The sequence below is a fragment of the Lissotriton vulgaris genome, chromosome 1_1 (assembly GCF_964263255.1).
Source record: "Lissotriton vulgaris chromosome 1_1, aLisVul1.2, whole genome shotgun sequence".
In the NCBI taxonomy this organism is placed as follows: domain Eukaryota; kingdom Metazoa; phylum Chordata; class Amphibia; order Caudata; family Salamandridae; genus Lissotriton; species Lissotriton vulgaris.
The window spans coordinates 1,669,373,432-1,669,387,321 of record NC_141685.1 but is presented as its reverse complement, the minus strand read 5'-3'; the positions used below and the strand labels follow the sequence as shown (position 1 = coordinate 1,669,387,321).

The following is a 13,890-nucleotide window of genomic DNA, read 5'->3' as shown; positions in this document are numbered from 1 at the left end:
AGATGTGGAACCGGAAACCAGTGAAGGCAGTGCCATGGAAAGCATACTGAAAGCCATCCAAGTCTACTTACAGGACATCAATGGCAAGCTAGACCACCTCACAGGACGAGTGGACAGCATGGCGGCCAAACTAGACAAACCAGGGGAGAGGCTAGATACCGCCGAAAATAGGATATCCAGCGTGGAAGACGAATCACATGCCACAGCCACCAAATGCACGGGCATGGAGCAAGTACTGGAGGTTATTAAGGCAAAGTCAGAGGAGTTGGAAGCTCGCTCACGCCGTAATAACATACGAATAGCGGGCCTGCCGGAATCCACCAACACTAGCAGGATGGAGCCTTACATTGAACAACTCTGCAGAGACATCTTTGGTGCTGAAGCGCTGTCGACAATCTTCATCGTGGAACGAGCACACAGATCACTAGCCCCAAGACCTGCGCCAGGAGCCACGCCAAAACCGATTGTGGCCCGGATACTCAACTACAGAGACACTATATTGAGGCTAGCTCGGGAGAAAGGCGAGATACACCGCCAAGGCAGCAAGTTGGAATTCTATCCGGACTACACTTTCGCGGTACAACAAGCTCGACGGGAGTACAATGACGTCAAAGCCAAGCTCCGGGAATTACATGTCCCCTACGCCATGCTCTATCCAGCTCGGCTAAAGGTCACCTGGGAGGACAAGCCGATATTTCTATCAACGCCTAAAGCTGCAATGGACTTCATAAAGAAGACGGCAAACAAAGGTAAACGATCGGACCGTAGGGACAGGAACCTAGACTCTGATTAAGGTAAGCCATTGCAAAGACATGTGAATTGCAGTCCATACCATCGTCACAATATGGATGCGAGCTATGCGTAGGGGGGAAAGGGCTCCAATTAGGTTCATTTTTCACCACTTGACTTTGACACCAGTCATGCGATGCACAGACATTGGAACTAATATGCATGACTCAAATCTAGACTCTGGAGGTGTAGCGCTGCTTACTGGACAGCTTGACGGACCCTCATTGTGGGAGGTGCTCAACCAGTGGCCAGAAGAGATACTTGGTATAGCATTGTTTACTGCCGTCACGAGCAACGGCTCACATTCATATTTCCCTATTGCGGCCTGCATGGACCTATTCTATGCAATGCACTGGAGTAAGACTGAGCTGTAATGTAGAACCTGGGGTATTGAACCTTTTTCATTACACATCGAGCTGCTTCACTAACATAAGCTGTCAAGTGGTAGTTATGCGCTTTCCAGAGGTCGAGCATATAGCTCGCTACTCTAAGCTACGTGTTTACTACTGTTAGAATGTATGATGCTTAGTATATCTCGGTACGTAAGTTATGGAGATTTTATGCATGAACTGTAAGGTGAATCTAGACACTGCGAGATCTGTAACACACTCTTTTCATTTGCCCGCACCCCTTAACCGGGGTCTCGGAGGGTGCCCCCGACGGACCTCTACCTGGGAGATCCCCACAAAGTTATGTTGTCTAAAGCAGTTAACTGGTGAATATGGCTTCGGCAAAATTTGGTTGCCGGAGTGGGTGGGTTGGGGACATGTTGGGGGGGTGGGGGGGGGTGTTGGGTTGTTCTATGCTTCGAGGGGCCGTTGCATTTAAGATGCATCGCTGTAATCCACACGACACGCTGCACAGTTAGTTCTGAGTCCGGCATCATGAAACTGCATCATATGGTAATGGGAATGTATTGTTATGAACGTTACACAATATATCTGACGTCCCTCAACGGGTACTGCTAGAGACGAGAGTTTGAGATTATTGACGTGGAATGTTAGAGGCTTCACGCACCCTAAAAAAATTAGACAGGTCTTTGCATGTCTGGACCGATATGGGGTTGACATAGCGCTCCTACAAGAGACACACATTGACCCAACATCCCGCAGAAATATTGGAACACGCTGGGATGAGGCTAGCTATGCTGCTAACTACTCCACATACTCAAGGGGGGTCATGACGCTCATCAAAAAAGGTACTGGTTATAAAATAGATCGCTCAATCATCGACACAGGCGGCAGATACGTCATCATATCTGGTAGGATCAGAGGGCAACACATGACATTGGTTAATGCATACGGACCAAACATAGATTCCCCAGATTTCTTTCAGGAAATAGGGGCACACCTGGTTGAATTCAGTGACACAACTATTGTCTGGGGGGGTGGGGGATTTCAATGTGGCACTAGACATTGCTCTGGATCGCTCTGCTGCGTCCATGGAACCTAACAGACGAGCTAGAGCAAAGATAAAGGAAATAATGGAGGATGTCTCCCTCAGGGACATCTGGAGAGTTAAACACCCGGCCATTCCAGGGGCTACACATGTGAATATGGCTTACAATAGCTGGTCAAGAATAGACTTCTGGTTGGGTTCGGATAATGCGATCTTATGGGCAAAAAAAATACAAACACTGCCTAGAACACTATCCGACCACAACCCGATATTACTTACACTGAACATCCCACACTACACGCCCCCACCCTTTAGCTGGAGGTTTAATACTGGGGCGCTGCTGGACCCGATCTTCACAGACACGCTAGACAAGGCCATTAAAGAATTCTTTCACTTAAATGTCGACTCAGTAGATGACCCTGGCACACTTTGGGAAGCCTTCAAAGTGACCATTAGAGGAGTGTGTATGAGCACGACCACTGGGATACTAAGAGACATCAGAACACAGATCAGGAATCTGGAGAAACGCATAAAAGACCTAGAAATAGACTATGAAAAGACGAACAAGGCCGACCTACTAGCGGAGATCAGAACGCTTGCAACGGAACATCAGAAGTTTGCTGAGGACGAACTGAAATATGTCACCAAACGACCGATTGCAAGGCGGTTTGGAGAGGGTGGAAGGCCAGGTAGAATACTAGCCAGAAAAATCTGTGCAGGTAGAAGCCCCCAATGTATACTACAGGTGAAAGACGGCGAAGGCAATGTTTACTCACAGCCAAAAGATATATTGAATAGCTTTGTGCATAATTATGAGTCCCTCTACACTGCGCAGCAGATAGCACCACAGAGCGAAACATTAGACTACCTCCATAATATAGCTATAGCCTGGTTATCTGACCACCAAAGGGAGTATCTTGCACAACCCATCACGGTAGAAGAGGTAACGGCAATCATACTGACCCTACCAAATGGCAAGGCACCCGGGCCAGACGGCTTCACCGGTGAGTTTTATAAAAAATATGCTGACACACTGGCCCCTTATTTGGTAGAAATGTATGGGGCTGCGTTTGATCAAACTGTGCTACCTCCCACATTGCGTGAAGCCGTCATTATCGCATTGTTGAAACCAGGTAAAGACCCGGAACTCTGCGACTCATATCGGCCGCTATCTCTACTGAACGTAGACTCTAAAGTACTGGCCAAACTCTTGGCAGAGCGTCTACAGCCCCTGATGACTAACCTGATCCTACCGGACCAGGCTGGCTTTATCCCAACCAGAGCCACTTCTCATAACACAAGAACACTTTTTGCAGTATCCCACTACCTTGACCCTCAAACCAAAGCCGCCGCAGTACTTTTAGACGCTGCCAAAGCGTTTGACTCCATTGAATGGTCTTACTTATTAACAATATTACAAAGGATGGGTTTTCCACCTAGATTCATCACCTGGGTTAAACTGCTTTACACATCGCCCGGGGCCAGAGTTCGTGTAAACGGATATGTTTCAGCCCCCTTCAGCATAAACAGAGGCACAAGGCAGGGATGCCCACTGTCACCATTGCTCTTTGCAATCGCGCTAGAACCGCCGGCGTGCATTATACGTCAGACGCATAACCACTCGGCCATTCACTTCCCGAGCAGACCGCTACACATATCACTATATGCGGACGATATGCTCTTGTACGTTCGGAAACCTGAGTAAAACCTAAGCCCACTGTTGAGAGAATACGTGAAGTTTAGCAGACACTCTGGGCTTCAAATAAACTGGGATAAATCAATCATCATCCCCCTCACAGACTCCACTACCCCGTACGCTCAGGACTTCCCACTAGACTGGCAAACAGACCCGACCAGATACCTGGGGATATGGTACAGTAGAAACCCGGAGGAGGTCATCGGGACTAATTATGGCAGGATTGTGGCGCAATTGGAGGTGAAGGTGGATAGATGGATCAAACTCACACTATCCCTGGCCGATCGTATTGCCATAGTAAAAATGAATATCCTGCGGAAATTCTTATACTTATTTAACAACATCCCCATAACGCTGCCGAAGGAGGTATTCAAACGTATAACGTCTTTAGTACTGAAATTAATTTGGGCAGGGAAACAGGCGCGAATAGAACTCCGCACGCTAACGCTACCATATGAGAGGGGCGGTTTCTGTGTCCCAGACTTCTATCTGTATTATCTATGTGCTCAGGCACACTATGCAGCACATTGGTACCATCCTACACCCTACTTGACACACACTGCAGTGGAGGAAGGTGATGCAGCACCTATACCACTAACTGCTATCATCACGCACAAAAGACCACCTTTGCATGCAGCTGACATAAACAGTATCGATGCAACCGCACATGCTTGGCACACACTCGGCAGATTAACTCACAAACTCCCTTTTATATGCTCCGGCCCTGCCGCTGCACCACCATCCCAAACTGTTGGTCACAAACGAAAAAGTCGGGATGGATAACCTAAGGCAAATAGGCCTAGATAGCTTTGGGATCTATACAACGAAGGGTCTTTCCGCCAACTGGAGGAGCTCACATACATTAGCAATCCCACAATGCTATTCAAGTTCACATATTACAGGCTGCAGAGGGCGATCCGCGATTTATACCTAGACTACCCGTCGGAACCTCCCTGTCTGGACACGCTGCAACTGCTCATCACCTCCAAAAACACTTCCCACTTAGTATCCAGGTTATATAAAATGGCACAAAGTGAAATCCCATACAACCCAGAGAAATCGATGCACAGATGGAATGCGATACTGCCGGTACCCTTATCGGAAATAGAATGGTCTGCAACATGCACTATCATTAAACTGCTAACGCCGAACGGCAACCTGCGCATAACGCATTTAAAGTATTTGCATCAAACATACTACACCCCACAACGCATGCAGAAATATGGGTTGAGTGAGGAGGCCACCTGTAAGAGATGTGGAGCGCAGGATGCCGACTTTGCGCACCTGGCCTGGTATTGCCCGAAAATACACGATTATTGGGAAAAAGTGACCAGCACACTGGGTACGATGGTTAGTGCAGAGATCGAATGCTCTATGAAGGTATGCTTGTTGGGTCTATTAACAACTGTCAAGGCACGTAGACGCAAGTTCTGTGCGATAGCGCTACTGTTAGCTAAAAGACAAGTGTCCAAATGCTGGGGGGGTAAATTGTGTCCGAATGCTAAAGCTTGGCTCAAAGACATGACGTACTGCAGGGACAAGCTGGTCACCTACGAAGAAGAGTTGCCAAGGAAAGCACGTCCCAAAGACTTTTGGTGTTATTTAACGGATCACTTCTTAGCGCTAGAAGTGGAAACAGAGTCATGATAACTGTCAATCTATTGGGGCATGTATGAGGCCTTTGTTGTGACATGTAACATTCCTGGCACACATGGATAAAGGGACTAACTGTGTATGTACAATGCTAAAGTTCTCATCCTGTAATGTGTTACTGTGGAGGAAGGATGCAGAATTGTACCGGTCTTTAGAAGCTCGTTCTACTTACTTTATACTAGTTGCATTACTATTAAAAAATAGTTCTTTCCTTGCGTCACTAACAGCATGAGTAACAGCAAGAAGATAGTCAATGACATGATGCGCTCTTGCAATAGAACTCATTCACTATCGGAATTTATATTTGTACCATGGCATGTATCACAGACCTGTTTATGGCTGCCGGCCCCTGGGTTGTAGGCATACAGCTGTGTTCTTGTGCAGTTTGACAACATCAATAAAGCTCTTTTGAACTAAAAAAAAAAAAAAGTATGTATCTTGAACTCCCTTGTCTCTTTGAGGCGTTCTTTAGGAGATTTGGAGAATATTGCTTCCCACACTTAAACAGAATGTATCCTTTTTATGGCTATTACAGAACGGAAGATATATCAACCCCATAGATATGTGCGAAAGGAAGAAAAACACTCCATGCCCGTTCACACAATTCTCTATTTTCACAGCAGCACTCTGTGGAGGTGTTTTACACCATAACTAAAGTACATACGATGTATGTATTTAAGAATGTACCTTATTAAAAGGAAGTTTTTTACGTGATCCTGACTGCATTTAGTCATGAGCGCTTTTATTGCTGAGCTCATTTCTAACTTGGTTCTGTGTACGGAGTGGCTCTAACGTCGGAGTACAATTTTCTTCCACTTTCTCTTCAGTGGGTGATTGGTTGTCATGTGCATGCATTGTTTTACCTCTTAATAATATGGGGCTTTAAACTAAAAATAGCATCCAAGTTAGTGTACATTTTAAGAGGCACTGGCTAGGACCATCTGAATGGGTGTTATGAAAAGACAGGAACCCTGAATTTAAACAATCAAAGATGCTATTAGGTATCTTTGAGGGCTCATTGTGTGTAACAGTGCTTTAAAAAAATGAAATAATTAAGAGCATATTCGGCCTCTTTCCATGTTCATCTGTTGTCTTCGGGGCAACAATGTGTTTGCAGCAGTGTGTACACTGTGACCTGCATGTTCTGTAAGTTCTACCATGTGCAGTTCAACCATAGAGCACTGGCAATTAATTTATGTAAGATTGTAGATAATGGGTTATTGGTCGCACATTCTCAGATGTGGAATCTGGTAACTACAATCCTCGTCTTGGTAAGGGTCGAGCAGCTGTGTGCCACCAACACGACAACCGCTACATCCAGGATCCTTAATTCGGCCGTCTCTGCAATCACTTATCTTACCTCTTTATTTCTACATAGCTAGATGGCTGCATGGGTGTGTATGTGAGTAGCTATCAAGTTCTGTATCTACTCACCTATTCATGCAAATACATTTATCCATTGATTAATTTAGTTACTTACCCATCCATTTGTTCATCCATGCACTCACTCTGCCAGCCATCTAATGGATGTGACTTAATCTTTCATTGACCAACTCTCAAATCCGCATTATCACACATACAATTTTGCCACACAATGAAGAAGCACTTTACTTACTGAATTTGGGAATGCTTGTTAATCATCCCAACATCCAAAGAACGATGTTCTCCTCTGAATTGAAGCGACTGCGCCCTGCTATTTTGTGGACATTTTTGTAAAATGCTACCACGTTGGTAATGGCCATTCCTTTGGGATAATCACCTTTCCATTATCCACGCACCTCAGAAGTGGGTGTGTTTCGTAAACAAATTATGTGACCTCAGAGGAGTGCTTGTGGAAGCGTTTAACTTATGCTTATAAAGTGGAATATAAACCTCTTTTGTTGCTGAAATTGTCTTTTTTTTTTCTAACATTTTTTGCAAGACCATTTTGCTTCTGGGAAAGAAGTGGGGAGCTACAAATTAAAACATTTAAGTGGGTGTGGGACGAGGGGGTTATTACTCTTGGCCTAGCTGATGTTTTCAGGTAGTACCGTTGGTTTAAAGGTTGTAAATAATAATAAATGTGGGGGTATGTTTCTGACTGACAAACACTAGAGACGCTCTGAGCTTATGATGTTTAGTGGAACACACCTCTGTCCCTTCATTTCTTTTAACAGTACCATGCATTGGGCCTCCTCTACTACCTGCGGAAGAATGACCGTCTTGCTGTTACTAAGATGCTGAATAAATTCACCAAGTCTGGCTTGAAGTCTCCATTTGCATACTGCATGCTGATCCGCATAGCCAACCGTCTTTTGGAAGAGTCCGAGGGCGGGTGAGCACCTTAGTTCCAGCAATATTTTTTCCTCTGTTGTCTTGTAGTTTTTTCTCCTCTGCTGTTTATTTACTTCTCTTCTAACTGCTGCTTGTTTACTGAATTTTTTTTTCCTCCGTAGTTTTTTTCCTCACCTCCACACCTCCATCCTCTGAATTGCCATTTTCATGAAAAATCTATATATTTCTTTGAATAATCAAAATGCAAGTTGTGTCAGTTATGTAGTGGAGATTTCAAGTGTTTGACACCAGAGGTTTATGCATCTGTTCAAAATCTTATGGTTCCTTAACATGATGGGATTGGTGACAGCCTGCTTACAGGTCAATCTATCCTGCCAGTGAGGTGGCTAAATAGGGTATGTCCTGTATTACCGTTCTGTTTCTAAAACAAGGGTACATGAGATTAGTCTGAGACCTGGTAGTCATGAGATGTGTAAATAGTATACTTGTAGATGAAGAGTGGGGAATGCGCAAGCAGCCGGTGAAAATGCATTTCAGAAATTCATTTGCAAGGGATTCTAGTGGAGTGAAAGTTTATGGTATGGGTGTAGATGTGAAATTGGGCTCCAGAGAGCCTAGTGTGTTGTCTATACTAGTGTTATGGCTACATAATATTCATCACTTACGCAAAATTGAGTGGGAGATATTCTTTTACCATCCATTTTTCAGGTTACTGTAAGAATCAATAGGTAATATTACAAAGGGGTACACAAGCACACATAAACCCCACACACCATGCTGCACACTGCATTACCCCTCCTAGAAATGCTTCAAAGCAAGAGCCAGCCTTGTCCTATTGTTTTCAAATTTAATTTTCCTTTCACCAGCTTTTATATCTTAGAAGCTGTCAGTTTGTACAAAATCACTTTAAGGTTGGAAGGAGTGTAAGACATCCAACCGCGTGTTTTTTGTTTAAACAGACCTGGGTGAGCGCATTATGCTTTAGTCTCTCCCACCTGTGTTGGGCGCACCCTGGCGAAGGCTTGAATATGTTGATCAGCAGAGTAGCACCTTGATTTGCTAGAGTCCAGCATGAGGAGGGCAATAAAGATAGAAGACAACAATCAGAACAGCAGTGCATTGATTTGTTAGGGCCCAGTTTTGGGGTGATGCGGAGCAGTCCAGTTTGATGATGATGATGATCCTATAAGCAGCGATTTGCTAGTGTCCAGTGTGGGGAGGGCAGTCCAGCTGCACAGCAACTCATATCCTTGAAATGCTTATTTCTCCCCAGGAAGGAGAGTGACTGCAGAAAGAAGTCTGGGTATGTAGCACCTGTTGGTTCTCTTTATGTGTACCAATTAACCTTTCCTCACAAGGTGAACAGTTGTGCACAGCCTTCCTTGACATCCCTGTGTTTCTCTTTATTTTCTTTAAAAATACACCTTCAGTTTGTACTGTGGTTGAAAGAGTTTGAGTGCTGTAAAAATACCTTAATCTGCTCGATCTTTAATTCAATCATTAGTTGCTTGGTGTGATGATATTAGTTGGTGATGGTTGAGGTCATAAAGCATTGGTAGCAAAGTTTTTAGTGTGATGTTTCACTTATGAAAATTGAGTAGCCTGTGGTGGTGTCTTTGAATCACAAGAATGCCTTTTCTATAACGCAGTGGTGACCCCATGGCTCTAATTTGCCTCCTCCCTCCCAATCATAACACACCGTGCCCAATTGTTCTATAGGGACCGTCGAGAAGAGGATGGCTAGGGTGGTGATGCTGCTACAATGGGGTGCCAATAATGTTCTGTGGTGTGAGAATTTAGGGTAAAACTAACCATCTAATTTCCTAGCAATTGTAATAATTTTGTTTAAGTAGTGTGTGCACTGGTAGACGGCATACGTAAAAATATATTGCCCCACAGGCGAGGGAGTACGGGCAGCCATTGCTTCCTTGGGTGTTGCGTTCCTTCCCATGTTTGTCACTGTATTACCTATTATACTGTAAACGCATGTTTGTTTAATCATTAAAACTTTCATTTTGACAGACATGAGAGTCCCTTATTTGATTTCATTGAGAGTTGCCTCCGTAACAAACACGAAATGGTTATTTATGAAGCTGCCTCCGCAATCATCCACCTTCCCAACTGTACAGCCCGAGAGCTTGCACCTGCTGTTTCAGGTAAGTGCATGAAGTGGGTAATGTTGCCTAGTCATGGCTTTGACATCTGCAGAATCGGAATGGTTCAAAAGTGGTGTGCATTGGACCTTTATCTCTCTCAAAATAATATGCATAGTTGGGACCTCCTCCCTGTTGTCCAGTTAGACAGCAGAGACGTTTCTCCTCCTTTGATCTCATCATTGGTTGCAAGCAACTGAGAGGAAGCAGTAGTTACCCATTTCCTCATGGCTGAGAGAACAAATGATTGAGACAGGAAGCAGTCGGCCACTAAGGCCTTGTGTTTTGCTGAAGGAACTCTTATTCGTCAGATATCTGTGACACAAGGCGTGCATTCATACCACCTCTTATGAATGAGTTGAAACATTCAAGTGAAGAATGGATGCTAACTTTACATTTTAGCAAAAAAACAATGTTTGAGATAAAGGAGAAACCTAGATTAAATGCTCGTTCAAGGTCCCAAAATAAAGACTGGCCTTCCTATTAACGTTCCGTCTAATGTTTCAAGATGCCCAACAATTAGGATCTTCTCCCAGTTCTTCCCTGTTCCTCTTTTGTGTGACAGTCCAAGTCCTGAGCTCTCTCGTAGTTTTAGGCTCTGCAGAGTTACCTGTTCTTGGTCATTTAACAGAAGAGGTACAGAAGAGTCCAACCGTCTAAAAGGTTATTGCCTACTAGTGCAGAGTGTGTATGTTATAACTGCCCACCTGACTCCACCAGGAGAAAACATTTATCTAGAGTCATTGAAGATTGCAACAAGCAAGAAAACAATAGTACACGGGCACTGTTTCTAAGGGATTGACAGGATTTATTTAAGGGGGACAGGAAAGCAGTGGAAGGTAACAGTGTAATGGACATCACAGTTTATACCTGTTTTTGATTGTGGGATGCATCTTTTGGGTGCTAATCTTGGCTGCAAAGCCAGTACTATAATATGCACAACTCTCAGGAATTTAGTCTGTTGTATAGGGTGTCCTGTCACTAAGCATCATGCGCCATACTGGTCCAGCCTGTTCAATAACACTAACTCCTCTGCTCTCAGTGAAATAAAAAATGAGAAATTGTGGCAACCAGTGGTACGCATCAATGCAAATTAAACCATTACCTATTCAGTTATTATCAGCAAGGGCGAACCAGATGTTTCATTAAATACCATGTAGTTGTTCTTCTGTAATTGTCATCTTGATGTCATGACCAGGCCTAACAGTTTCTTTATTGCTTTCAGTCCCTGCCTGTCTAATTGAGAATTAACATACATTGTGTCTTCATATTGCTCTATTGAACTTTAAACCAGACGGAGAGTTAGGAGTAACTTGCAAAATATATTATTACCTGGTGTATTGCTTACCTTGAGGTGGAAACCATGACACTGTGACCACTGCAAATACATAAATAGTAGTAAGATTTATCAAAGGTGCAAGGAGAAAGGCCATTCTGTTACTAGATGGGTAGAGATCCCTCCCCAATGACCTGCAGTTTGCAAAGTCAAGGTATAAGATGAACAAATTTGTAACTCAAACTACACATGGTGTATGTGGACTACTTTTCACAATTGACTCCGGATCATGACCTTTGCAATACACTCTGGCAATATTTTATATTGAATAAAACAAAAAAAGTATCTGCCTCTCTGGGTGTTTGAAACTTAGATTTTGTTATGACTCCCACAAAATCAAATTGCAAAATAGGGTTTCTGCAGAGGGAGAGATGAATATGTGATGCTCAGTGCCTGTAAACTCTTTCTAATATGTTACTCTCTTCTTATGATCCTGTTTAGTTTTACAGCTTTTCTGTAGTTCACCCAAGCCTGCTCTGAGATATGCTGCTGTTCGTACTCTTAACAAGGTGAGTGTCGGACTTGAGCCAGGAAATTTAATGACCGCAGCTTTCTGTTTAGTCGATTTATTAACTATAGTAATTACAATATTTATACCTCATAGTCTTAAATCATATATATGATGCTAATGTAGAAGTAGCCAATGCTTGAATGCATGAAAACATGTTTTTATTTTGGTGACCCTTGTAAATTACATACAGTTGCATCAATTCTGAAATCATTTAAGTGATTCAAGAACTATACTTTACTTATTTTAAAAGCTCATAATAGATAATAGTTTAAAGTTGATAGCATGTTTAACTTGATAGCCAAACATCACTAAGGTGACAAATATTTAAATATTATTTCCTGAAGTAGTCCTGAGGCATCTTGGAAGGGCGGGAGTTTGTTGTGGAATCTTTTCTAGTAACCTCAAATCCTTAAAATATAATTCACAATCCAATGTGAAGTAGTGTGGCTCACTGGTTAGAGGCGGCAGACCCGAGAGCAGAGGACGGCCCGGGACCAGGGTTCGATTCCCGACGCGGCAGGTTTCTGGACCAGGGTCAGCGGACTCGATAATTCTCTCGCCTCGGTGCCCACTCTGATCAGCGATCACACTCGGCAACTCTGGGCATTAGCTTGCCTCATCTTCACTAACGGCCCCACCAGACCGCCGGGGATGCCTGGTCTCACCCTGGAGATACCCATTAAGGGACCATCTCTCAGGGAAGCCAGGAAGGGTTTCGCAGCGGTCGAAGCGCGGAGATACTCCTCCGGGAGTCGATCCTAGCGCTATATAAACCTGCAATTAATTAATTAATTAATTAATTAATGTGAGTAGTAGAAGCCAAGATGTACCTAAAGCTACAAAAACGCACTACATGAGGACTGCCCTAAACATAGGCTTCTAGTTGAATCCAGGATCACGTTCAAAATTCCTGCATTATACACAAAGCATACAAGGTCACAAGTCCTGGCTACATTCACATTCTGTCCTGCCCTTTCTGTCCAGCTACACATCTGTCTTTCTATACCCATCTTATCAAGCAACTCTCTCTTTAAGACACTTAAGTGAGGAGAAAGGTCCATGGGGTTTGAGGACCCAAGATTATGGAACAGATTTAGCCCTTATCAGCAAGCACAAGCTTATTACCTTCAGTACAGGCAACTCCTGAAAACCAAATCTTTTGAAGATCCTCTGTGAAATCCAAATTTGTGTGAGAGTGATAGAAGAATGCTAGTTCTAAGCCCCCTGAATGCTTAACCTACTAGTCTAGGAATTCAGTTCACTTATTGTTATGTGTTTTTCTGAGTTCTCACAATAAGATAATGAGAGATCACGTACCCAGTCGAATTCTCCCAAATAATCACTATCTCACAAACAGGCGACTGGGTGAAGGAAGTGGGAAGAGGAAGGGTCCAATGAGGGCACAACTTCGCTGCCCTACGGGGATATCCAAAGATATTGGAGTAGATTCCTTCCTCACTTAATCGTGACATACATCATCATTGACGTATATCCCCTCCCTGGTCACACTCTAGTTAGGAAAAGAGGACACTGTTGTCGGGTTACAAGGGTTAAAAACATCTGGGGTTAAAAACGGATTCCTCACAATAGTCCTTCTATAGGATGCAGATATGCATGACCTTTTGAACAACCCAGAAATAGGGTAGGAAGTATGAATGCGAGCTCATCCATTGATTAATGAATTCACACACCCCTATTGGCATGGTGGACCCGTTATCTTACAGAAGAATGGAGAATCGCCTATACAGTAACATGAAAATATGAAGATTAGGTGGTGTTGTCTATTGTGCATGCATTAATCAATGTATGAGCTCACATTCATACTTCTTACCCTATTTCTGGTTTATTAGAAGGCCAAAGTTCAGTGTGAGGCAACCTCCCACTGAACTTTGGCCTTCTAATAAACCAGAAATAGGGTAAGAAGTATGAATGTGAGCTCATACATTGATTAATGCATGCACAATAGACATTTTGTATTGTATTCTCCAATTTTACCAAAGCTTAAGTTGAAACAGAAATCATCAGAACCAACAGCTTGGTGGTATAATTCAAGCAAGGAACGTAAGGGTTACCCCCAACA

The 13,890-nt window shown here is 43.6% G+C and overlaps 1 protein-coding gene across 2 annotated transcripts in view; it reads left to right on the top strand.

Annotated features, from left to right (window-relative positions):
* The window catches only part of COPG2 (coat protein complex I subunit gamma 2), a 384,275-nt gene that overhangs the window by 172,246 nt on the left and 198,139 nt on the right, over positions 1-13,890 (top strand). Inside the window, exons 9-12 of one of the 2 annotated variants that reach the window (XM_086918916.1) lie at positions 7,693-7,850; positions 9,084-9,113; positions 9,833-9,966; positions 11,741-11,808. In XM_086918916.1, the coding sequence (XP_086775042.1) occupies positions 7,693-7,850; positions 9,084-9,113; positions 9,833-9,966; positions 11,741-11,808 (390 nt within the window). The remainder of the gene's footprint in view (positions 1-7,692; positions 7,851-9,083; positions 9,114-9,832; positions 9,967-11,740; positions 11,809-13,890) is intronic. The other variant, XM_086918917.1, reaches the window with a different exon arrangement.